General features: G+C 37.6%; 1 protein-coding gene across 1 annotated transcript in view; it reads left to right on the forward strand.

The window, feature by feature from the left end:
* The window catches only part of LOC134529937 (EZH inhibitory protein-like), a 54,745-nt gene extending 29,231 nt beyond the window's left edge, over positions 1–25,514 (forward strand). The window contains exon 7 of the mRNA XM_063364485.1: positions 25,437–25,514. Within this exon, the coding sequence (XP_063220555.1) occupies positions 25,437–25,514 (78 nt within the window). The remainder of the gene's footprint in view (positions 1–25,436) is intronic.
* The last annotated feature ends 494 nt before the right edge of the window (positions 25,515–26,008 follow it).

Raw genomic sequence — 26,008 nt, forward strand, 5'->3', positions numbered from 1 at the left:
CCAGCTTCGAGAAATAAAACACCGCAAGTTCTTTTACAAACATAATTTTTATTACATTATTTCTATCCTACTAAAGGATCACTTGCGAAACCAGCAATCTTATAAACATTAAGCCCTGCATAGACGTGAAACGACAAATTCTTAGCTCCAACAGCTCCAACTGCTCCAAATGCTCTAACAGCTCCAACAGCTCCAGAGGCTCCAAATGCTCCAAATGCTCCAACAGCTTCAAATGCTACAAAGGCTCCAAATGCACCAAATGCTCCAAATGCTCCAACAGCTCCAAATGCTCCACATGCTCCAAATGCTCCAACAGCTCCAAATGCTCCAAATTCTCCAAATGCTCCAAATGCTACAAATGCTCCAACTGCTCCAACAGTTCCAAATGCTCCAACTGATTTCAAGTACATTTTTTTATCGAACTTGACATGATTACATGCATGACTTTATTAATATAGATTTTGGATGTCAGTGGTGACTTTTTTACACCTTTTAGTTATAAATTTATTTAGATATGAGCTTTCGAGAAATAATAAAGTACATTTTTAAAAAAATCTTAATTTTTCTTCATGTACACATGCAATTAATGGAAACCATTATTTTATGTAGCCAGCTTCCCTCAGTCTTTAAGTATGAAGGATATTTCTTTGATGCTCGAATAGTTTCCTGCACAAAGCGAACCATGTAGAAGTCTTAGCCTGTCAACCAATATGTTAGGATCTTCCCATGAGGTATAATCAATCCCTCTGCTACGTTCATCTTCCTTGTATGTTTATAATAAAAATGATTATCCCTGGTGTCTTCTGTTTCAACACCAACCACAAGGTCACTTTCGTCATCGACCAGTGATTATCACAAGCTTGATTAGGATAATTTATTTGGTGCCGGAAATTAGGCATTTCGTCACCTTTTTTTTCTATAATTTTAATATTTTTTTTGGAAATCTTATTTTTTTTAAATTTATCTGGTTGTTAAGGGGGTGATTTACTCTTTGTTAGGCCGGTGTACGCCACGTGTTTAAACTTTGTGCCAGTGGACCGAAGACCCCTTTCCCAGGGGGCCTATCTGATATTTTGCTGTCAAATGTGGACGTGGGCAGCCCAGTTGAAATTTCTCTCGCCTGCAGTCACGTCCCGAGTTTGTAATTTTATTTCTCTTCCTGACAAAAATTGCATAGAGTGGCTTCTGGGCTGCAAGCTGCTACTTCTTAGAGGCCTGCTGAGAATAGCAAGTCTCGTCACGAATGAGTCTCCAGTGGACCTGTGTTCCCACCTTAGTGGCTATTTCTGTCCTCCCTTCCTCTCACTCCACCTCACATTTGTTCTGAGAAATCAAGTCGGGAGCAGTGACCTGACGTGAACTTAGCCAAGACGATGGGTTAATTCAAGGATTTCTCCCTGGTCTTACAGAGACGTCCACGACATCTAGCGGCAGAAAAAGTAATCGCGTGCCTGGTAGCCAGCGTGTATAGCACACCCTCTTGACACCTGGTGGCTAGTCAGCACACCGCCTCAATTAGTTCCACTTTACGCCGCTAGAAAGCGGCACCGCAGCGCCATAAGGCACTATGTTTCTTCTCGCGGCCAATAGAAGTCGATTGTTTGTTGCCTTCTGTACTTGCCAGTATAGAGTGCGTATGTCTGTGTTCTTGTCACGTCCGCCTCGGACTCCTTCGCATGTTTTCGGCCATGAGCCGAACCTTCCCTTCTTTTTTCCTAGGGCCGACCACCCGATTTAATTAGTAGCTTTGACCGTCATCGCCAGGACTCAGTAATCTGACCTCGGCTTCTGCCCACGTCTTCTCGGCGTCCTCTGCGCTAACAGGCTTTTCGCGGGAACTGCGATTTTCGGTTGTATAAAAGATGTAGTCAGTTGCTTAAGGGATGTGATCCCATTTGTACAGTAGCCAGGCAGATGTAGTTTTTAGAAAAAGTCATGTGTAATTAAAATTTTTATTTTTTTTATTCTTTAAAAATTAGTTTTCCTAACGCACATCCGCGATTTCTCGGTGCGCGTCATCCTGATTTTTGCGCGAGACACCACAGAGGCCCTGTTTCTACACCCTGTTTGGTGAGTAATCCGTTTTTTCCCCCTCCCCATATTCCCATTTGTTGGCCTTTCGCACCGAATGTGTATGACTGTCTGGAAGCAGGTCTAATTCGTTTTGAATTTGACTTGTGTTTCAGACAGGGTCCAAGTTTCTGGGGAGAGAAATTGCTCCCCGCATGATCTTCGGGACTTCCAGCTGATTTCCCCTTTTACAAGAGTTTTCCTCTCGGTCCGACGTCATCCTGGGAAGACCCGGGTGATATGAGCTATATATATTTTCCGCTTGCATGGAAGGAACTAAATTCATTAAAAAGATACCAGCGAGCAGTGCTTTAAATCCTCAAGAACATGTAAAATCAAGAAAACTAATATATATGTAATCGTTGGGAGAATCAAATTTTGGTGCTATACTTGAAATTTTGTTAATGTAATAATTTGTTTGTTAAGGTGTAATATGTATTGTTTTAAATAATGTAGGGGCTCCCCCTTAACTTTGTTAATTACCAAGATCTTTATTATCATGTCGAAATAATTCTAAAACAAAACCTCTTAATGATAAACCAGGAAAACCTATAGACCAAATTATTTATATAGTGTATTTATTTATCATATACCTTCTTCTACATAACGATCCACGAACTCCCAAGTAACTAGAGTGCAGGGAGTGTAAATTTGGTCTTGTTCACCGCCTCGTGTCCCCTCTGGTAATTAACTTTAATTTTCTTAATATTTTGCCCAGCAGTTTCCAAGGTGTTTTTAATTAATTTAAAATAATATATTTTTCGGGCAAGAGGGGCGTTTCAATTTTATTAAGTCATTTCCATCGTTTTGATCTCAAGCCACCATCACTGTCTTCGCTCTTGACCGCTTTAGGTGCTTCAGCACAGTACTCAATTATGTCAGCATCACAAGCTTGATCAGGAAATTAATTTTATTACGTCGTTTCCATCGTTTTGGTCTCAAGCCACCATCATAGTCTTCGCTCTTGCATGATTTAGGTGCTTCAGCACAGTACTCATTCATGTCAGCCTTAGATTTGTCAGCACAGTCATCGATCATGTCAGCCTCAGATGTGTCACCACAATCTTCAATAATGTCAGCTTCAGATGTTTCATCACAGTCTACGGTCTTGTCAGCTGTGGTTCTCCATATTTCACATTTTCATGGAGACGACTAAATATTGATGTAAATATATTTTCATTTCTAATGAGGTTTCTACTTTCTTCGTTTTTTTTTTTTTTTTTTGAAATTATTGTCTTGATATATATCAGTGTTTTTAGCATAAGCTTTTTTACATTCTTCATAATCATTATTGTCGTCTAATATTCTGCCTTCGTTCCTCTTCCACGATGTTGGAGCACAGTCTTCGTTATCTTTATTCATCTTAGTTATACAGTTCTTGCAATGTCTATCCAAGTAATATCTTCAACCAAAGGATTTATGACACTGACTGCTATTATATGGTTTTTGACAAGGACCCAAATTAAACTCCTTCTCTCATGTCGTTTAGCATTCTTTCTCAAGGTAAACATCTTGCTGCAGTATCTACAGTGATGTCGTTTTGATACAGCTACAGGCAACGAATCAGGGTACATGTTAGATTCTGCGACTAATGGCAGATGCAAACTAAGAGTTTTAAATTAAAACCATTACTTAAATAGAATTTTTTAAATATTTCGTCATCGAGAGTTAAATTATCTCATGCAAAAGTACTGGTTGTAAATAGTTATGCTTTTCAACAACAGATGATGCCACGTGTTGCTGCAGGTAAATAATATTTATTTCTTTTATGCGGGTTGCGGATGTTCACTTACGATCGCAAAAGAAGGATGGCTTTGCTAGACTCCAAGGAGAAGGAAGTTTGTTCATCCAGTTAGTGTTTCTCAGATTTCTCAGGGCATATTATTATTTGACTGAATAATGATTTTTTTAAATTCCAACTGATAAAAATATTGCAAGTGGTGATTTAGTAGCAGAAATTCACTAATTAAATTTAACCCTGAATATAATGACTTGTCTCATTAAAAGTAAAACTCCTTCATGGATAGATCGGTTTCTCAGAAATAATCAGAAGCACTTGGAGAAACCATAGGAATGATCGCAAGCACACGGAAAAAACCATCAAAATATTGACAAGAATAATTAGGAGCACATGGAGAAAACCATCATAATATTGACATGGATAATCGGGAGCACACGGAGAAAACCACCACACATTTTCTTTGATAAATTACAAAAAAAAATTAAACAAAAATTACAAAATATAAAAAAACTGATTCTGCTAGCTTATGAAATTCTCATTATTGAGAAAAGATAGAGTTCTAGTCCAAGCCAGAATCAGTTTTTGTATATTTTGTAATTTTTGTTTAATTTTATTAATTTTTTTTTGTAATTTATGAAAGAAAATGTGTGGTGGTTTTCTCTGTGTGCTCCCGATTATCGTTGTCAATATTTTGATGGTGTTCTCCGTGTGCTCCTAATTATTCTTGTCAATATTGTGATGGTTTTTTCCGTGTGCTTGCGATCATTCCTGTGGTTTCTCAAAGGGATTCTGGTTATTTATGAGAAACCAATCTCTCCATGAAGGAGTTTTACTTTTAATGAGTCATGTCATTATATTCAAGGTTAAATTTAATAAGTGAATTTCTGCTACTAAATCACCACTTGCAATATTTTTATCAGGTGGAATTTAAAAAAAAAATCATTATTCAGTCAAATAATAATATGCCCTGAGAAATCTGAGAAACACTAACTGGATGAACAAACTTCCTTCTCCTTTGAGTCTAGCAAAGCCATCCTTCTTGTACCCCTTTCTCGGGGTACCGTTTTACAAGGAAATTAAAAGGAAGTTTATATTATAGTTTTCCTTTAGTATAGTTTATTTGAGTATTGGTGTTATCCGTACGGCGGTATTTTTGAAATATTGGTAACGTTTTTCAGCGCTAGTGTCGCCCGGGAGCACCTGGTAACAGTTAGTGAGAATATCATTAATTAATTGTGTTTATTAGTTATATTTATAATGTAGTTATATATTTGTATAAAACTATTTTAATTATTAATGCGACATAGCAAAGTTGGACAAGTGGTGATCGGGGTAAAATGAAACAAATCACGAGCACAGCGCGCATGCGCGCGAGGGAGGCAGACTTTTTCCCCTCCCTTCTTTGAAGGAAGGGAGGGGAGGCAGGCGATCAGCTGTTCTGGACGACGGGCCGGTGTGTGAGGTGGTCCGCGGAAGAGGCCTCGCAAAAAATGACTTTTGCGAGTGTGGGGCCGGCTTGGGCAGCAGAATAACTCGTTGGTATCTGTGTGGAAGAGTAGCTGTAAAGCTCGTCAAGAAGATAGTCGCGGTACTATCGCGGTGGAACGAGGCTCCTTCCGGCTAGTATAGCCGTCAGCACCGACTGGCCTGAGGACCAGTGGGGTTTAGCGAGGATTCGCTAATCCAACGGAGACGACGAGCCGATACGTGAGTGACTTCCCTTGTGATTCCCCTTGTGCAACGGGGTTATGCTGCAAGAGATTGGTGGCAGAAATAATTACGTCAAGCCTGAGAGTGTTATTTTACGTCGGAGGTCTGTTTCTCCCCAGCCACATTTAACAACTTTATGATATGGACACGTGAAGTAAATAATTGAAACTTATGATGAAATTCAAATGGTAGAGACTCGCGTTGAACGTTTTAAGGGTACCCGTCCCCCGAACAATTGAGCATGTCGCGTAACAAGGAAGGTGTTAACTAGCTCGAACTTGGTTTATCAGAGATTTTAAATCACTATAAGGTGTCTATTGTAACTGATGTTAAGTTTAGGGGATTTTTATATTTCCTTATCATGTGCTGGGTATGAATATATATATATATATATAGTATATAGCATCGGGCCCGATTTAGTTAATATGTACCGGCGAATGCTTATATTCTTTTAATTCTTGTAATAGTTTGATTTCAGAGGTTCAGATTAATAAATAATGTTTTGTCGTACTTGCCGCAAAAGTTGTGCTTTCTCAAGCAAATCCCTTTCTTTCGCTGTTTAATTTAAGCCCTGTTTTTTTTATACCCGTGTTGATTGCTGAGAGGTTTGGTGAACTGTGTGCCGTAACCTTATTTTTTTCTGATATGTCGGATGGCGATACACTATACCAGGTAATTCCCGGCACTTGTTCGCGGTTTGCGACTCTCCCTTGGGGCTTACGGGGGCGTCATTCTTTTGCGATCGTTAGTGAACATCCGCATCCCGCATAAAAGAAATAAATATTATTTACCTGCAGCAACATGTGGCATAATCTGTTGTTGAAAAGAATAACTACTTACAACCAGTACTTTTGCATGAGATAATTTAACTCTCGCTGACGAAATATTTAAAAAATTCTATTTAAGTAATGGTTTTAATTTAAAACTCCTAGTTTGCATCTGCCATTAGTCGCAGAATCTAACAAGTATCCTGGTTCGTTGCCTGTAGCTGTATCAAAACTACATCGCTGTAGATACTGCAGCAAGATGTTTACCTTGAGAAAGAATGCTAAACGACATGAGAGAAGGAGTTTAATTTGGGTCCTTGTCAAAAACCATATAATTGCAGTCAGTGTCATAAATCCTTTGGTTGAAGATATTACTTGGATATACATTGCAAGAACTGTATAACTAAGATGAATAAAGATAACGAAGACTGTGTTTCAACATCGTGGAAGAGGAACAAAGGCAGAATATTAAACGACAATAATGATTATGAAGAATGTATAAAAGCTAATGCTAAAAACACTGATATATATCAAGACAATAATTTCAAAAAAAAAAAAAAAAACGAAGAAAGTAGAAACCTCATTAGAAATGAAAATATATTTACATCAATATTTAGTCGTCTCCATGAAAATGTGAAATATGGAGAACCACAGCTGACAAGACCGTAGACTGTGATGAAACATCTGAAGCTGACATTATTGAAAATTGTGGTGACACATCTGAGGCTGACATGATCGATGACTGTGCTGACAAATCTAAGGCTGACATGAATGAGTACTGTGCTGAAGCACCTAAATCATGCAAGAGCGAAGACTATGATGGTGGCTTGAGACCAAAACGATGGAAACGACGTAATAAAATTAATTTCCTGATCAAGCTTGTGATGCTGACATAATTGAGTACTGTGCTGAAGCACCTAAAGCGGTCAAGAGTGAAGACAGTGATGGTGGCTTGAGATCAAAACGATGGAAATGACGTAATAAAATTGTAACGCCCCTCGTGCCCAAAAAATATATTATTTTAAATTAATTAAAAACACCTTGGAAACTGCTGGGCAAAATATTAAGAAAATTAAAGTTAATTACCAGAGGGGACACGAGGCGGTGAACACGACAAAATTTACACTCCCTGCACTCTAGTAACTTGGGAGTTCGTGGATCGTTATGTAGAAGAAGGTATATGATAAATAAATACACTATATAAATAATTTGGTCTATAGGTTTTCCTGGTTTATCATTAAGAGGTTTTGTATTAGCATTATTTCGACATGATAATAAAGATCTTGGTAATTATCAAAGTTAAGGGGGAGCCCCTACATTATTTAAAACAATAAATATTACACCTTAACAAACAAATTATTACATTAACAAAATTTCAAGTATAGCACCAAAATTTGATTCTCCCAACGATTACATATATATTAGTTTTCTTGATTTTACATGTTCTTGAGGATTTAAAGCACTGCTTGCTGGTATCTTTTTAATGAATTTAGTTCCTTCCATGCAAGCGGAAAATATATATAGCTCATATCACCCGGGTCTTCCCAGGATGACGTCGGACCGAGAGGAAAACTCTTGTAAAAGGGGAAATCAGCTGGAAGTCCCGAAGATCATGCGGGGAGCAATTTCTCTCCCCAGACACTTGGACCCTGTCTGAAACACAAGTCAAATTCAAAACGAATTAGACCTGCTTCCAGACAGTCATAAACAGTCGGCGCGAAATGCCAACAAACGGGAATATGGGGAGGGGGAAAAAACGGATTACTCACCAAACACGGTGTGGAAACAGGGCCTCCGAGGTGTCTCGCGCCGACATCAGGATGACGTGCACCATGAAATCGCGGATGTGCGTTAGGAAAACTAATTTTTAAAGAATAAAAAAAAAAAAAAAATTTTAACTACACATGACTTTTTCTAAAAACTACATCTGCCTGGCTACTTTACAAATGGGATCACACCCCTTAAGCAACTGACTACATCTTTTATGCAACCGAAAATCGCCGTTCCCACGAAAAGCCTCTTAGCGCAGAGGACGCTGAGAAGATGTGGTCAGCAGCCGAGGTCAGAGTACTGAGTCCTGGCGATGACGGTCAAGGCTACTAATTAAATCGGGTGGTCGGCCCTAGGAAAAAAGAGGGGGAAGGTTCGGCTCATAGCCGAAAACATGCGAAGGAGTCCGAGGCGGTCGTGACAAGAACACAGACATGCGCACTCTCTACCGGCAAGTACAGAAGGCAACAAACAATCGACTTCTACTGGCCGCGAGAAGAAACATAGTGCCTTATGGCGCTGCGGTGCTGCTTTCTAGCGGCGTAAAGTGGATCTAATTGAGGCGGTGAGCTGACTTGCCACCAGGTATCACGAGAGTGTGCTCTACATGCTGGCGACCAGGCCCGCGGTTACTTTTTCTGCCTCTAGATGTGGACGTCTCTGTAAGACCAGGGAGAAAGTCCTTGAATTAGCCCATCGTCTTGGCTAAGTTCACGTCAGGTCTCTGCTCCCGACTTGATTTCTCAGAACAAATGTGAGGTGACGTGAGAGGAAGGGGGGACAGAAATAGCCACTAAGGTGGGAACACAGGTCCACTGGAGACCCATTCGTGACGAGACTTGCTATTCTCAGCAGGCCTCTAAGAAGTAGCAGCTTGCAGCCCAGAAGCCACTCTATGCAATTTTGGTCATGAAGAGAAATAAAATTACAAACTCGGGACGTGACTGCAGGCGAGAGAAATTTCAACTGGGCTGCCCACGTCCACATTTGACAGCAAAAATCATGTAGGCCCCCTGGGAAAAGGGTCTTCGGTCCACTGGCACAAAGTTTAAACACGTGGTGTACAGCGGCTAACAAAGAGTAAATCACCCCCTTAACAACCAGATAAATTTAAAAAAAAATAAGATTTTCAGAAAAAAATGTAAAATTTTAGTAAAATTAAAAAAGGTGACGTAATGCCTACTTTCCAGCACAAAATAAATTATCCTAATCAAGCTTGTGATAATCACTGGTTCGATGACGAAAGTGACCTTGTGGTTGGTGTTGAAACAGAAGACACCAGGCATAATCATTTTTATTATAAACATACAAGGAAGATGAACGTAGCAGAGGGATTGATTATACCTCATGGGAAGATCCTAACATATTGGTTGACAGGCTAAGACTTCTACATGGTTCGCTTTGTGCAGGAAACTATTGGAGCATCAAAGAAATATCCTTCATACTTAAAGAACTGAGGGAAGCTAGCTACATAAAATAATGGTTTCTATTAATTGCATGTGTATAAACTTGAAGAAAACTAAGATTTTTTAAAAATGTACTTTATCATTTCTCGAAATCTCATTTCTAAATAAATTTATAACTAAAAGGTGTAAAAAAGTCACCACTGACATCCAAAATGTATACTAATAAAGTAATGCATGTAATCATGTCAAGTTCGATAAAAAAAAGTAATTGAAATCAGTTGGAGCATTCTAGCTGTTGGAGCATTTGAAGCATTTGGAGCTGTTGGAGCATTTGGAGCCTTTGGAGCATTTGGAGATGATGAAGCTGTTGGAGCATGTGGAGCATTTGGAGCTGTTGGAGCATTTCGAGCATATGGAGCATTTTGAGCTGTTGGAGCATTTGGAGCTGTTTGAGCATTTGGAGCATTTGGTGCATTTGGAGCCTTTGTAACATTTGGAGCTGTTGGAGCATTTGGAGCATTTGGAGCTGTTGGAGCAGTTGGAGCTTTAGAGCATTTGGAGGAGTTGGAGCTGTTGGAGCTAAGAATTAGTTTTTTTCGCGTCTATGCAGGGCTTAATGTTTATAAGATTGCTGGCTTTCGCAAGTGATCCTTTAGTAGGATAGAAATTATGTAATAAATATTATGTTTGTAAAAGTACTTGCGGTGTTTTATTTCTCGAACCTGACAATTTTCTGGTATTTAAATTAAATTTATTTTCAGCTTCGTTCATAGATCAAAGAAAGTTTCGATTCAATATGTAAAATAATGTGTGATTTTTTCGGTGAATTTTGGAATTTTTCCCGAACTAATAAGTCAATAAATCCAAATATCTAAAATGGCGGTCGTAATGGTTTAAAGGATGATGGTAATAGATGATTTTAAGTCTCTTTTATGACTTTGATAATAATTTATTATAATTATTATTTTTTCCATAAAATTATTTTTTTAATCATCCAAGGATCGAACCAAGAACAGGAATTGATATAATCACTCATTACTTTAATAAGTGAATTTTTTGTTGAATTTTGGAATTTTTTCCAGAATTTCTAGCTAAATAATTACACGATTCCAAGATGGCACCCAAATATCAAGATGGCAGGCACTTCAGTAATAATAAATGATTACTGCACTCTAGCGGGTAAAACTTAGACAAGTATGATGGTAATGTACTCTATAAGACGAGTACACGCACAAGATGGTGTCCTCCAGCAGACGAAAACAAGATGGTGGCAATGACCTCTAGCAGGTGGTAGCTCCTGGTAGCATGTACTGAACGAGAAATGGCGGATCCATGATGGTCGTCAAGGTAAAATCATATTTCAAGGTCAAAGTAAAATGTCACTGTCAAGGTCAAATTTCAAGGTCAAAGTCAAAGTTCAATGCCAACAGTTGAGGACAAAGTTATGGTGAACAGAATATTATACTAACATAGTATCAGCACACTCTAGCAGACGAAAACAAGATGGTGGTCTCCAGCGGATGAAGACAAGATGGCGGACATGTCGTCATACCAGATGATGATATATATACCTTGCTATTGGTGGCGGAGATCAGTCTGTAGGTGGCTTCGTGGAGGAAGGATCTGTTTTTTTTCTTGCTCTAATAGTTTCGAAGCAAGGACAGGAATCGAACTAAATAATCAGTATTCTAATAAGTAATTTTTTTTTCGAATCTCTAGCATTAAAATTATGAATTTTCAAGATGGCGACCGTAACGAAAATTGCAACGGTGTTTTTTAAGATTTTTATTATTTAATTCGATTGATTAATTTTTTAATGATTTTTAAATTTTTTCCCGTCTTTCTAACAAAACAATTACGGATATTCAAGATTGTGACCGTAACGATAATTGTTACAGTTACGTCTTAATACAGGTGGTGTTATTATTACTTTAAATCAAAAAAATTACAAGTACGAATAGCTATGCATGTTATTTTTATATATACTTTATTTTATTCTCAGTTTGGTAAATGTCTCGATGGCCGTGCGGTTAAAGGCGTATGTTGTTCAACCTAGAGATCAGAGCTGCAATGGTTCGAATCACAGCGCTTCCAATGTATTTTGTTAAAAAATTTAAATTTTATATGTCGATAAGGACCATAATAGCTATGGTAGGTAATGGAACATCGACCTTATGTGATGAATCAGAGCGATGCTGGCGCTCTCTATGAACAAACAGCAGAAATAAAGTCCTTGGTATCCAAGATGGTGACCTCCAGAAGAACAAAAAAAAAAAAAAATAAAGAGCTAGGCTGGCGCTCTCTAGGAACAAACAGCAGAAACAAAGTCAACGGTATCCAAGATGGCGGCCTACAGAAGAACAAAAAAAAATCAAGAGCGTTGCTGGCGCTATCTAGGAACAAAGAACAGAAACAAAGTCGACGGCATCCAAGATGGCGGCCTCCAGTGGAACAGAAAAATTCAATATGGCGGTCATGAAGAAAATTTCATCATAATGAGTGGGGCGCTCTATTTAAATATGGCGGATCCAAGATGGCAAAAAAAAAGATTTAGGTCGTTGAAACCGTAGTCTTTATTCCTAGATGTCTAAAAATTGTAACGATCGTAAACGCTGAATTTTTTTTTACATAGAATGTAAAGTATTTCCCCAGTATATAACATAATTTTTTCAAACGTTTTCTTTTACTGTAAGTTCTCACATGCTCTGTGGTTTTTAAATAAAATAGTTTGACTCAAAGTTTTTTGTCCTAAAGTCATTTGTCCTAACTTGGTTTTTCATAATGTCGTTTGTCCTAAAATCATTTGTCCTAAAAGTCGTTTGTCCTAAAGTCGTTTGTCCTAAAGTCGTTTGTCCTAATGTCGTTTGTCCTAAAGTCGTTTGTCCTAATGTCGTTTGTCCTAAAGTCGTTTATCCTAATGTCGTTTGTCCTAAAGTCGTTTGTCCTAATGTCGTTTGTCCTAAAGTCGTTTGTCCTAAAACTCAGAGTAAGGATTTATCGATACTGGAACCGTCGTTTGTCCTAAAAGTCGTTTGTCCTAAAGTCGTTTGTCCTAAAGTCGTTTGTCCTAATGTCGTTTGTCCTAAAGTCGTTTGTCCTAAAACTCAGAGTAAAAATATTTTGAAGCTGTTCCGTCGTTTGTCCTAAAATTCGTTTGTCCTAAAGTCGTTTGTCCTAAAGTCGTTTGTCCTAACGTCGTTTGTCCTAAAGTCGTTTGTCCTAATTTTTAGGACAAACGAAATTAGGATAAACGCTTTAGGACAAACGATTTTAGGACAAACGACGTGTACCCCTTTTTTATATTTTAACACCATATATATTCACTGTAAAATTTTTAAAATAATGTTTTATACATGTAATCGATAGATTTTGACGAGAGCTGACGATTGAAACTCAAACGAACGTCGTAGCTTCTCCGAGTCAAAAGTTATACTAAATGGAAATCTCGAAACGCAGCGAAATGACCTCAAACTGGCGGCGCTTCCCCCTCCACCGCGCGCGATGCGTCACAGTCCTCACTTAGCGTAACGAATTCTTTGATCCTTTAGCTATCCAGTGGTGTGATTAAATTTTGGATGGAGATGATAGATATGTAGCTGCAACACCAAACTTTATCCCCCGATTTTGTTAGCATTCTTTTTTTTTTAAATTGCCTCCCATTATGGAAGCAATTTTAAAGACGTGTTCACGTCAAAAAGTGATAGCCAGTCATGGGGACTGATGTCAACAGATGTGAAAACTTAAAACTTTGTTTTTAAATGTGTAATATGACATCATTTCTACGTCAAATGTACATAAAAACTGATTTTGGTATTATATCAGTACGATGTCAGCATATCATTTATCCTTACATCATTTTATAGTCACAACAGATGTCAGTGGTATGTAAAAATTACGTTAAAATTCATTACCTAGCTATGACTTACCAGTGATGTCAGACCTAGGTCATGTATTCACGTGGTCAAATTAACTTCACTTACTGCTACTACAGCATGTCGGTGACGCGAACTCACAAGATTTTACCCATATCCAAAAAATAGTCCAACACGCACATGATACAGTCGAGTATATACAATGTATTAGTGTATATATGCGTATACATGTACACAGGCCGCTGCGATTCGCCAGTCTGGCGCAACACGTCACTAGCATGTCGGTGACGAAAACCCATAAGTTTTGCCCCTACCAAAAATCGTTCAACGCGTCTAAATAAGTTTTTACTTAAAACATTAAACAATTAACTATTGTTACACTATGCATGAGTAAAAAAATAGGGGCGTTGTCTGTAAAATCGTTTTATGGACGATAATTTTACGTGATAACGTCTTTAGAAAACATGGATGAAAATTTGCATACTTTTTAATTTTCAAATATTATTTACAGTTTTTTTTTTGCAAATTTAATTTAAATTATTTGTTCAAATATAATCACGAACAATTAGTTAAAAAGCCCGCCTTTAACTGTTTGATATTATAGATTATTTTCTCGCACGGTGGTTGGCCGGTTCTTGCACGCACGGCTCAGGCGGAACGTGACAATTTTTCGTGCATGCAGCCAGCGTTTATTGATTTATAAGACGTTATCACGTCAAAAAAAATTGGTTGTCTGTAAAGTTGGTTTGCGGACGATAGTTTAACGTGACAACGTCATAACAAAACATTGATGAAATGATTGCATACTTCTATGAATAAAATTGAATCATTTTATTGAATTATCACTATTTTGTATGGATACAAAGAAGGAGTGAAATGAAATCTACAATTTAATTGATAAATTTACTTTTATTTGCACTCATTAATTCAAATATGTTTATTACTACAACGAAGAGATTTTTTAACTATAACTTTTATACATGTTTGCTATTTAACTTCTTCCAATCTGTGTTATTCTGTTAAGGATAGGACGATGATAGGAAAAGTAGGAAACGAATGGGAGTGTTTCAAGTTTAATGTGCCTCGAAAATGTCAAATCGATAATCGAATGGAAGAGATATAGATGCGGTGCAAGCGTACAATGAGCGTAACGGGACAATGTGCGTTACTGGACACTATTTCGTGCGTGCAGCCGGCGTTCATCGATTTATTAGACGTTGTCACGTCAATAATCGTTGTAATGAACTTGAACCATCGGAAGAAAAGTAATGTAACGATGTAATATTATTACTCCTTTGGTTAAGGAACCGGGAGTACACTACTTCCGTTCGGGGCGTGCCGGCGGCGATTAGCCCGGCAGTAGTTGCCTCGGGGAACTATCTGAGCGGTGTTGGTAAACATGGAGCGCTTCCTAGCCAGCCGCGTCACGACTGGTGATAGGGGGGGGGGGAGGCTGTCACGTGATACCTGCACGCCTGAGACGCATCACCGCGCTTCAGGGAGCGACCTTGAACCGTGATGATACCTCCATAACTGCAGTAGGCGCAGCGCAGCTGACCGCCTCGTGTCAGCCGAACGCATTCTTGGGCGAGTACAACAATCGGGTGCCAGGTCAGGGGTCGTTACCACAACGCCGAAATTCCAAAACGCCGAATGCCAAATTGACCGCAACGCCGACAGCTAGAAAACTGCTGTGTACCACAATACCGAAATACAGTAACGCCGAAAAATGTTGCTGCGGGGAGGGGGGAGGGGGCACAGGAGCAAAATGAAAAACAACTGAATGAATTTGTGTGCGAACCTTACCTAACCTAACCTTTGTGGCAGTCCTGCAATGTCATTTTTCGGCGTTAATGTATTTCGGCGTTGTGGCAATTCGGCGTTGTGGTACACAGCAGTTTTCTAGCTGTCGGCGTTGTAGTCAATTTGGCATTCGGCGTTATGGTTTTCGGCGTTATTGTACGTTCGGCGTTGTGGTATTTCGGCGTTGTGGTGTGTCTCCCCAGGCCAGTTATTTCTGCACGAAAGATGCCAATTCAGTTAACATTTCAAAAAACAATACGATAATTAAAATATACCACGACGCCTTTGTTACAGAGGTGGATTCATAGTTCACCTCATTTCCGGACGTACTACGCGAAATTTTGCAGTAAATGAACGAACGTTTTAACGATCAACGCAACTCAAATAAACGGAAGGGTTTCTTCTTTGCTCCACACGTATAACTTCGTTGAAACTACAGTTTGTTCCGACCTCTGAGTTTTTTTTGTTCAGTAGGTATTGAACAGCCACGTGGAAAGAAAAAAAAACGTGTTTGTTTTGGGCTTAAAAAGTATTTAAGGTTTTGTCGTCACTAAGGAATTTTTCTTGTGAGTTCGAGTTTAAATTATGTTAACCCAGTACCTCAAATTAACGAAGAACACGAAGTGATTTTTACTGGTATTTTTCGATACTTAACGGCACAAAAGTTTCCAGCCGTGTAAGTCACTGGCTGGCATCGCTGAGATTCGGGGATCGAGTAATTAAAAACATTTTTAGGGACATTCACCGTTGCTGGATTTTTACTTTAAGTTATGGAGAAATCACAAAAAAAGTACTAAAAAAATTAAAACACAAACACAACTAATAACACGCTAACATCGCGGATGTACAAGTTAAATCCACATACAGCACAGAGCATTCCGTGAAAGGGATAGTCGGAAAAATATTACGGCAGAGGCGAACACAGTTCTAACAAGAACAGAAAATACAGGCAAACAACAACTTTGGCCAACACAGCGACAAAAAGACGAACCCACCGATGACTAAACGGAATCCTCTGTGCTGTCTGTGAATTTAACGTGCGGCATCCTGTGGATTTTGGCTTGCTTTTCTTAGTGTATGTGTAGCACCTTCCTTGTACATTCTCTTGGTTTCTCTCACATACAATGAAAACCAGCAATGTTGCATTTACAAAAAAATGTAATGAACAATAACTCATACTTCATGAATCATTAAATGAACATGGCTCATATACCTGTCCGCTCAGCCACATTTCGATTTTACATGTTTCCATTTTTAAGCCATTTCAGATTTTCTCATCAGTATCGTTGATTTGTGTTGTGCGCTTCTGTCTCTAAAGATCTTGTTGTTGATGAGGTGTCAAACTAGACAGAGACGCGGTAACTGTATTAAGTAAAACGTAAAAATTGTATGGTAGTATCAAGTTTGGCTAACGGAAAACTGTCTGTAAAGTCGGTTTACGGGCGATAGTTTAACGTGACGTCATAACAAAACATTGATGAAATGATTGCATACTTTATGAATAAAATTAAATCATTTTTATTTCAATAATATAAGAATAAATACTTTAAATTATACTAGTAATCAGATTTTTAAAATGCAAGAATAATTAACCTTTATTGCTGAAATTGTTGTTGTAATAAGCAATGAAAACCACATTAACTTTTCACTTCACTTTATAAACAGTCGAGTGGAAGAGAGATAGATGCGGCGCAAGCGTACAATGAGCGTAACGGTACACAGCGTAACGGAACAATGTGCGTAACGGGACACTTTTTCGTGCGTGCGGAGGGCGTTCATCGATTTATTAGACGTAGTCACGTCAAAATCAGTGCCGTTGTTTTAATCTTTTATGTCATTTTTATTTTTTACTACCTGTCTCAGTAGTCTGTGGTTCAGCGAAGCTAATTTCAATTCCTTGAGACGTGTGTTCGAGTACGCCTTAAGCATAGGTTCGTTTAAATCTCGTTAGTAAGTGGCCCCTACTCTAAAATTACCATCGTAAAAAGGGACGTTACTATCATGTTAAACGAAATAATTAGTAATTATATTTTTTGGGCTGGAATAAGTTTTCTTTTGTTCTGTTCATTAAGATATGTATATTTATTTAGCGCTTATTTTACTTATTTTGTCTTACGAAGCCTGTTGTGTTCGTGTGTGCTGTCTTCGTTGTAATCTGTTTTGTCACATTGCTAGTTCAGCCATGCGTCTCTGTGTTGACGCTTTGTTGTCCACATTATCTGTTCAGTGTCATCGCTGGGTTCGTCTGTTTGCCTGTTGTGATGTAGAAGGTCTTTTTTTGTCTTCATTTAATCTTCTTGTTGCAACTGTTTCATTGTGTCCGTCTGTGCTATAATATTTTTCTATCTTTAAACGATTTGTGCAATGGGAGTGCATGACTTGGTGTAAGTTTTTGGACATACGCCAATGCTAAGAACTTTTTGGTTAGTTAGTTTTCAGTTTTTCTTCAACAGAAAAAGTTCTTAGCAATGGCGTATGTCCAAAAACTTACACCAAGACAATATTTTTCTAATTCCTTTCCCGAAATTTTCGTGCTCTCTATGTTAATTTTTAAACATTGGCTTGTTTTCTTTGTTTTAATAATCACCTTTATTGTCCATATTAATTTTTTTTGGGAAATAATGTTGAACCAGAAATGGTGTATGGGAAAAAATAGTACCTATCTTTGAAAGATTTGTGCAATGGGAGTGCATGACTTGATGTAAGCTTTTGGACATACGCTATTGCTAAGCACATGTATGTCTGTAGAAGAAAACTACAAAAATAACAAAAGACAAAAAACACAAATTAAGCAAAAAATTGCTGTTGTCAGGATATAAACACCACATAATATTCCATAACAGGAATATGGTCAACAAACAAAGAAAAACAAAGAAAAATAGACTAACAGAACGAAAAAAAACCCACAAATGATGACAGCACAAAAATATGTTATGGAATATTATGTGGTGATTATATCCTGTTGACAACAGCAATTTTTTGCTTAATTTGTGTTTTTTGTCTTTTGCGTTATTTGTAGTTTTCTTCTACAGACATACATGTGCTTAGCAATGGCGTATGTCCAAAAGTTTACATCAAGTCATGGGGAAAAAAAGTCTGAAAAAGGCTTAGCACAGTTTCGCGTTGTTGAATAATGATGCAAAGTAACAAATGTATGAACAAATGAGCTTAATGTCTCGTGACTTGGAGTTGACTCTAGACGCTGAGAGGAGAGGAGGTGTGGATAAAACACTGAGGGAAGAAATGCGTGGGGGAAACAGCGCAGCTCCGAGGAGATCCACTAGCCCACGGCAGCGACCACCACGCTTCCCACAGACTGAAATCGCGGTTAAGGGCTCCGCCTACCTGGTCACACACACGGTGCGCAGAGCTTCAGGAAAAACAACGCGATTTTAAAACTACTCAAGATATCCGAGTGGGGTCTGCTTACGGAAAACATATAAGAGTACGCTGAGGCCCGAAAATTACTTTTAATTTTGGATCATGTTTACAAATTGTATTTCTAGAAGAGTTAAAATGGCTAAAACGCATGTTTTCAGAGTAATTTTTAGGCGTAAAACAACCAGTACAGATTATTAAAAGCACTTAAGGGGCTTGCATTACACCTATATATTCATTAATCGGCCATATACCTAATGTTGCGGTCACCGCTAAAATTTCGCAGTTATCCTGTGACGACGAGAAGACTACTCGTTAATTCAGAGCCTTGCGCTTAGAGGCGATACCGCGCTAGAAATACCATCGAGCGTCGCACTTATCATCCCGCCTCACTAACACACATACACCCCTGACGAGGCGGGCCCCGTAAGGTCCCGCAGAGAAGCGGACCCAGACTTTCGTGCCGCTCTAGCTGTCACGGGACCCGAAACACCTACGTGAAGATAAGCTGCTTGAAACCTCTGCCAACACTGAATTCCCCACTTCAAACGGCCCGTAGGTGCGCACGAATCTGGCTCACGAGATAAACTCCTACGCGTGTGCGACTGAGGACTTCGGTCCTACAAATGAAGCTATTTTCAAGGCTCGCAAAGAGATAATTCCGAGGGGGAAAGCCGTTTATTGAAAAACTATGTAGTATATTAATAATATATTTATCACTAACATATTTGCAAAATTGAATTATTAATAATTTTCATAAATAGCAAAACTTAATAAAATAACTATTATTAAAAGTTACATTAATAGTAGTCTTTCAATCAAAGTACCGGTTGGTTCTAAGGTTGGAGATATCTGTATGCACTCGGAGCTCTCGCGAAATACGCTGTCTCGGAGATCGTGATGCATGTCTGAGCTGTCGGGCATAACACGCTGCATTCACTTGAAGCACGACTGGCATTACACACTCCTCGTCAGCACGTCCATATATCTCGTCAGTAGTATAGAATAGTATGTCCGGGGACAGGGTTCTGGGTGTGGTGTTGTGGTGTTGTCCGCCATCTTGGATTGTGACGTCACGGCGGCTATATTGGATGACATTGACTTTTAACTTTGACTTTGAACTTTTACCTTCAAAATTAGCCAAATTTCCATATTTTTTAAAAAAATACCCCACCAAAAATTTTCAAAAAATTCCACAATTCAAAAATTAGGATTTCGAAAAACCTCAAAATACTTTTTGTCTTAGAAAGAACACAATGTCCTAAAAAAAGGCTTAAGCATCCATGTCTAAAGCCTCCGATAAGCCATTTAGAGGAATAAGGATACCATGACCGCCATCTTGGATTATGACGTTACCGTTGCAATTTCCGTTTAGGTCACCATCTTGAAAATCGGGAAAAAAATTAAAAATTCATAAAAAAAATTTAATAATCGAATTTAATAATAAAATTAAAATAAAAAATGGGTGCGTGTACTTATGTACGCGCGTGAGAAGTTATACTTCTTTGGCATCATTAAAAAATAGTTTTGTTTGCATGCAAATAATAAATTACAATAAAATAACAAAAGGGCTGGAAAAAGATAGTCAAAACAGTCAATAAAGTTCATTTTAAATTTGAAAAATTAAATAAATAAAATTTAGATAATAATAAATATATAAAACATAATTTGTAATAAATATTATAAGATTCTTAATTTTAAATATTTATTAATGATCATTAAATATTTTAAAAGAAAATAAATAAACTTAATAATAAATTCAAATATTTAATTAAGTTTATTCATTTTTTAAATATTTATTATTTTCTTAATTTATTATTCACTTTTCATTTTTATCAAAATGTTTTCATTAAATTTGTTTATTTATTTTTATAAATATTTATTATTTATTAAATTTAATAATAAAAATTAAAAATTAATATTTTAATTTAATGTTCGATTTAATTTTTATCACAAATTTTTTATTAAATGTTTTATCAAATTTATTTTAATTATTTTATAAATATTTCACATTAATAATACAATAACATTTAGTATCAATTAATTTTTAATAATAATATTTTAATTTATATCAATAAATAATACATGCGGATAGTTAAACTCAATTATATTGGAGCACTTGAAAAAGTATATAAGCACAATTTTTTTACTAATATTTACAAATAGTAAACAATATTAATCTAAATATTCAATTTAAATCACTACTGAATATAATTTATTAGCACATATATAATTCGCACTTGTATGAAACTAAAACACGTGTTGTGAATGTAGAAACTAGAAACATGTGGATAAATATTATAAATATGAAAACAGTGATCAGAGGCGACGAGCGTGCTAACATGCGCGACTAATAGAGGTTCTAGTTCTATTTTGTTGGTAGCTTTTTTTCGAGACTTAATGAGCGGTTTAGCGGTAGCTTCAACGTTAATTTTGTGATACAGTGATGCGCGCGCATCTTAAAATTTCACTCTCATCATTTTTTCATAACGCGCCTAAAGAAGTATAACTTCAAAAATTATTTTAAAAAATTAAATGTACACTTACGTCATGGAGATCGGAGTCCTCGGTTCGAACCTGGCGAGGTTAAAAAAAAGATGGCGACAGGTCCTTCCTCCACGGAAGCCGCCGGCAGACACACCTCCCATCACTTATGTCAAGGTATATATATCGTCAGCTAGTATGATGTCATGTCCGCCATCTTGGAAATCTTTATTTATAATAGGATTTTAATGAAAAACGTTTTAAAATATAAAAATAAATATTTTTTAATAAAATTCTTTAAAAAAAACGTTGTGCATCTTTCGTTACGACCGCCATCTTGGAAATCCGTAATTTCAATGCTAGAAATTCCGAAAAAATTCTAAAAATAATTTTAAAAATTGTCAACTTTAAATGTTTAGTTATTTAAACGATTTCGGTCCTTGGTTTGATTCCCAAACCAGTAATTAATAAATGTATTTAAAAAATTCTCAATAAAAAGTAATAAAATGTCTTATGGCACACCCGACATTTTGAATTATGCCACCACTGTAACATTATCGTTACGGATGCTATCTTGAAAATCTTTATTTACTATCCGATTTTAATGAAAATAGTTCAAAATTCATCAAATAATTAACTTATGAGAATATTGATTGATTAGATCAATTACCGTCCTTGGTTCGAAACCAGTAAGAGCAAAAAATAAAAAAACGACAGATCCTTCCTCCACGTCAGCAACCTACAGACTGACCTATCACCACCAATAACAAGGTATATATCGTCAGCTGGTATAATGTCATGTCTGCCATCTTGCCTTCGTCTCCTGGAGGCCACCATCTTGTTTTCGTCTGCTAGAGTGTGCTGATGCCATGTTAGTATTATTTTCTGTTCACCATACCTTTGACGTCGACTGTTGTCATATAACTTTGACCTTGACCGTGAACATTGACCTTGACCTTGAACTTTAACCTTAACCTTATAATTGACCTTGACCTTTTAATTCGACCTTGACCTTGAAATTTGACCTTGACCTTGAAATTTGTATTTGACATTGACGACCATCATAGATACGACATTTTGTGTTCAGTACATGCTACCAGTAGCTACCACCTGCTAGAGGACATTGCCACCCTCTTGTTTTAGTCTGCTGGAGGACATCATCGCGTGTGTGTTCTCGTCTTATAGAGTGCATTACCATCATGCTAGTTTTATTCTAACCCGCTAGAGTGCAGTCAAAATTGTAAAAATGGTGGACTCCTAAAAAGGAAGAATGAAGACGATGAAGAAGCTTCGACATCAACGATATCGAATTCTTACAGTAATCTGGGTGAAGACGATGCCTTCTACGAAGAAGGCGACAGTGACTCTGAGGCTGATTACACAGGCAAAGACTGTGATGAATCACCTAAAGCTGACAAGATCGAGGACTGTGACGATGTCCTGAGACCGAAACGATGGAAACGTCGTAATAAAATAAATTATCCTGATCAAGCTAATGATGAACACTGGCTCGATGACGAAAGTTACCTTGAGGTTGGTGTTAAAACGGAAGACACCAAAGATAATAATATTTGTTATCAACATGCAAGGAAGATGGTGGTAGAAGAGATTGATTATATGTCATGTGAAGTTCCTAACATATTAGTTGATCGCCTGAGACTGTTGGTGGCATCTGTTCGTAGAGGAAACTACTCGCATATCGAGAAAGTATCGTCCATACTTAAAGAACTGCGGAAAGCTGGCTACATACAACAATCATTTGTTTACCTGTCATGTGTGTACTATTAAAAAATAAATGAATTATTTAGATTTTTAAAAAGTATGTTTTATTTCATGTATACTGAATTCAAACTAAGGCCGAGATCTCGTAATACTGCTACCTCTTCGTTTATTGTGCTTCCAGTTTATTTATTTTTATTTTTATTATTACTGAGGTGCCCGCCATCTTGAAATTTGGGCGCCATCTTGGAATCATGTAATTAGTTAATGCCCAGATGAATGCAAAGCTGAAAAATTCACTAATTAAATTACGTTTCATTCCTATATTATAAAGATGATTGATTAACATTAACTTGTGTAGAAGCTTAGAACCCCATAGTTTACAAAACAAAATTTTAATTACAAAAGGTTGCATCATATTTCGTAACCTATGTGTATGTTTCTTTAGCCTTTACTGATATGTTGTAGTTCATTTCATGAAAATAGCAAGCCCACCCAAATATTAAAAAAAACACTGTCCTTCGTTGCTTACTATAAACCAAAATTATTTGGCTACACTCAGTAACAATTTCATCGTCGGTGATTATTTTTCTCTAATCGGCCGCGTCGATTAGCGCCCTAGTACCGAGGGAAGTTAATGAAGACGAAAGTAGTTTGCATCGTCAAACATCGTTAAAAACTGTTATCACTCCAGTTAATATGTACTGAGCGGTTAACTGTTCGTTCCCAGAACAACTATCTAAACAGTTCTAAAAAAAAAAAAAAAAAAAACCAACGCAAGTCACCAGCAACCAGAGTCGTGCCCAATCTCTTCTTCACTATCTTCCCCAGTTTAACCTCAAACTCCCACAAAGTCAAATAGGTCAGCGCAGTTACTGCGAGGTAATTTCTCCGGTAATATCCCCCATACCACGTGGGAATCGAGATCATCATTTACTGCGCATACACGTTTTTCTGTCGTTATGGGGGTGCCTCCCATTTCAGGTCATGATTTTATATTTGTACTAGCTGCCCGACCCGGCTTCGCACGGCTATACTAATGGAAAAAAATTAAGCCACATCACCCATTTACAGTAATGGTAAATAATAAAAAAATCAGTGAAAATTTATTACAATGCTGTATAATGTACCGGAGAGAAAATGAATAGCACCGATGGTTTCCCGACTCGTGCACGCAACGTACAACTGATGTACCCGTACTTCGCTACGGCAGTCTACAGGCAGATCACGCTTGCGCCGCTCATTATACATGCCCCTCCTTGTGGGTACGCCACTGCCGCGCGATGCCCGTTGCCATGGAGACGCAGAAGGCATGAACAATGCAAAATCCTGTTGCCTTGTTTTAACCACCCATGGGATCTAATTTTCGGAAAATGTCATCCTGCGTAACATAAGGAACATTACTGTGAAGTTTCAAGTCTGTAAAATATAAATACTTGAAAAAAAAGGGTAATTTTTTATATTTAGATACCAGCTAAATTTCAACGGTGATGAGGACTGCACTAACAATGAAATAGTCGTTGTCATAGAGACGAATGAAGCATCAACAAAGCAACAGCCATTGCCATGGTGATTTCCTACCAAAAAATGGAAATTTTGATATATTACCCCCCCCCCCCCTTCCTGCCTCCGAAACTCCCCTTGGGATCGGATTTCCGCAGAATCCGTTCTTAGTGAGCGTCTACATCACAAAATGAATAATTATGCTAAATTTCAAGTCAATTGGGTTTATAGTTTTAGAGATCTCGTGATGAGTGAGTCAGTGAGTGGTATTTCGCTTTTATAAATCGCAATAAATTAAAATTGCGACTATAATTTGAGATTTAAACTATCCTATCTCTCAAGTTGGATCGAACTGCACATGGTGTGCGAATTTTATTATAATCGGTTAAGTGGTTTAGGAGTCCATTGAGGACAAACATTGTGACACGAGATTTATATATATTAAGATTGATCACTGATCAACTTGTAGACTTTTTCAAATGTTTAACTTTCACGACATGAAATATATATAAAGCGCGTACTTTTTGCATAATTAGCTGCCAAAGTTAAATTTTTAACCTTTTTTGGGTTGTAAAAATAAGGAGAATTTAATTTATTGCAGACCTGAAACTTTTTAGGTTTAACTGAAATTCCACAGGCTACTTCAAGAAATGGTTTGAATTTATTTCAGAAAATATTAATTAATTTTACCTGGCATTTCAAAATTCTCAAATTTGTTACGATTTTGACAGCCAAGAAACATTAAATGAGTTTTTGTGATAGAAATGCAAACCATATCATGAAGTAGCCAGTGGCATTGCAGTTAAACCTAAAAAGTTTCAGTTTTGCAATAAATTAAATTCTCCTTATTTGAACAACCCAAAAATTTTAAAAATGTAACTTTGGCAGCTAATTATGAAAAAAATATGCGCCGTATATATTTTTCATGTCGTGAAAGTTAAACAATTGAAAGAGTCTACAAGTTTATCTGTAATTACTGTAAATATAACATCTTGACCTTAAATAGGAGGCACCCCCTTTTGCGGAAGGGTTAAGTACTGTTGATAATAATTCCTGGGCCTTTTTCCACCCATGCCAAGCTGGATGGAAGGACGTACTGCTTGTTGCGCAGATTTTCCCCAGCTGTGACGGTCGTAAAACCAGCTTATCACCGCGTTCGCCTCGCCATCCTGGCTCCTGGCTCCTGGCACCGTGGTGCTATCTCTCGTTCCAGCCGCACCGTCTTCACGGTCGCCCGCCCGTGTCCGAGTTCCCTCTTCCTTCTCCCAGCCACTGCTCCCAGCGCTGCTAGCGGCCGCCCCGAACAACAACAACAGGGACTTGCAAAACAACCCTTTACTGTTATAACAGGCAATGCAAGCAAAGTAAGATCTATAAAATACATACAAATCAGGGATAGTTGAAGGATACCCAAGATAAAAGTTTTTAGGCACAAACAAAACATGTCCAATAAACTCAACTAAATAAAAGAACAATAATTGTACAAGTAACCAAAAAAAAGGGGGGGAATTAAAAAATTAGCAGCAATTATGAAAACTAAAATCCATTTTAATACCTGAAGTGTAACATTTTGAGGTAAAAGGTACCTCACTCCGTTCATAGCTACATCTTTCTCTCGGCGATGGTTCTCAAGTCATTAAAATTTTTTCTAAGGCATTTTTGACGTGATAACGTCTTCTAAATAGATGAACGACGGCTGCACGCACGAAAATGCATGACTCATTGTCACGTTCCGCCTGAGCGGAGCGTGCAAGAACCGGCCAACCACCGTGCGAGAAAATCTTC

Source organism: Bacillus rossius, chromosome 2, assembly GCF_032445375.1.
Source record: "Bacillus rossius redtenbacheri isolate Brsri chromosome 2, Brsri_v3, whole genome shotgun sequence".
Classification (NCBI taxonomy): Eukaryota; Metazoa; Arthropoda; class Insecta; order Phasmatodea; family Bacillidae; genus Bacillus; species Bacillus rossius.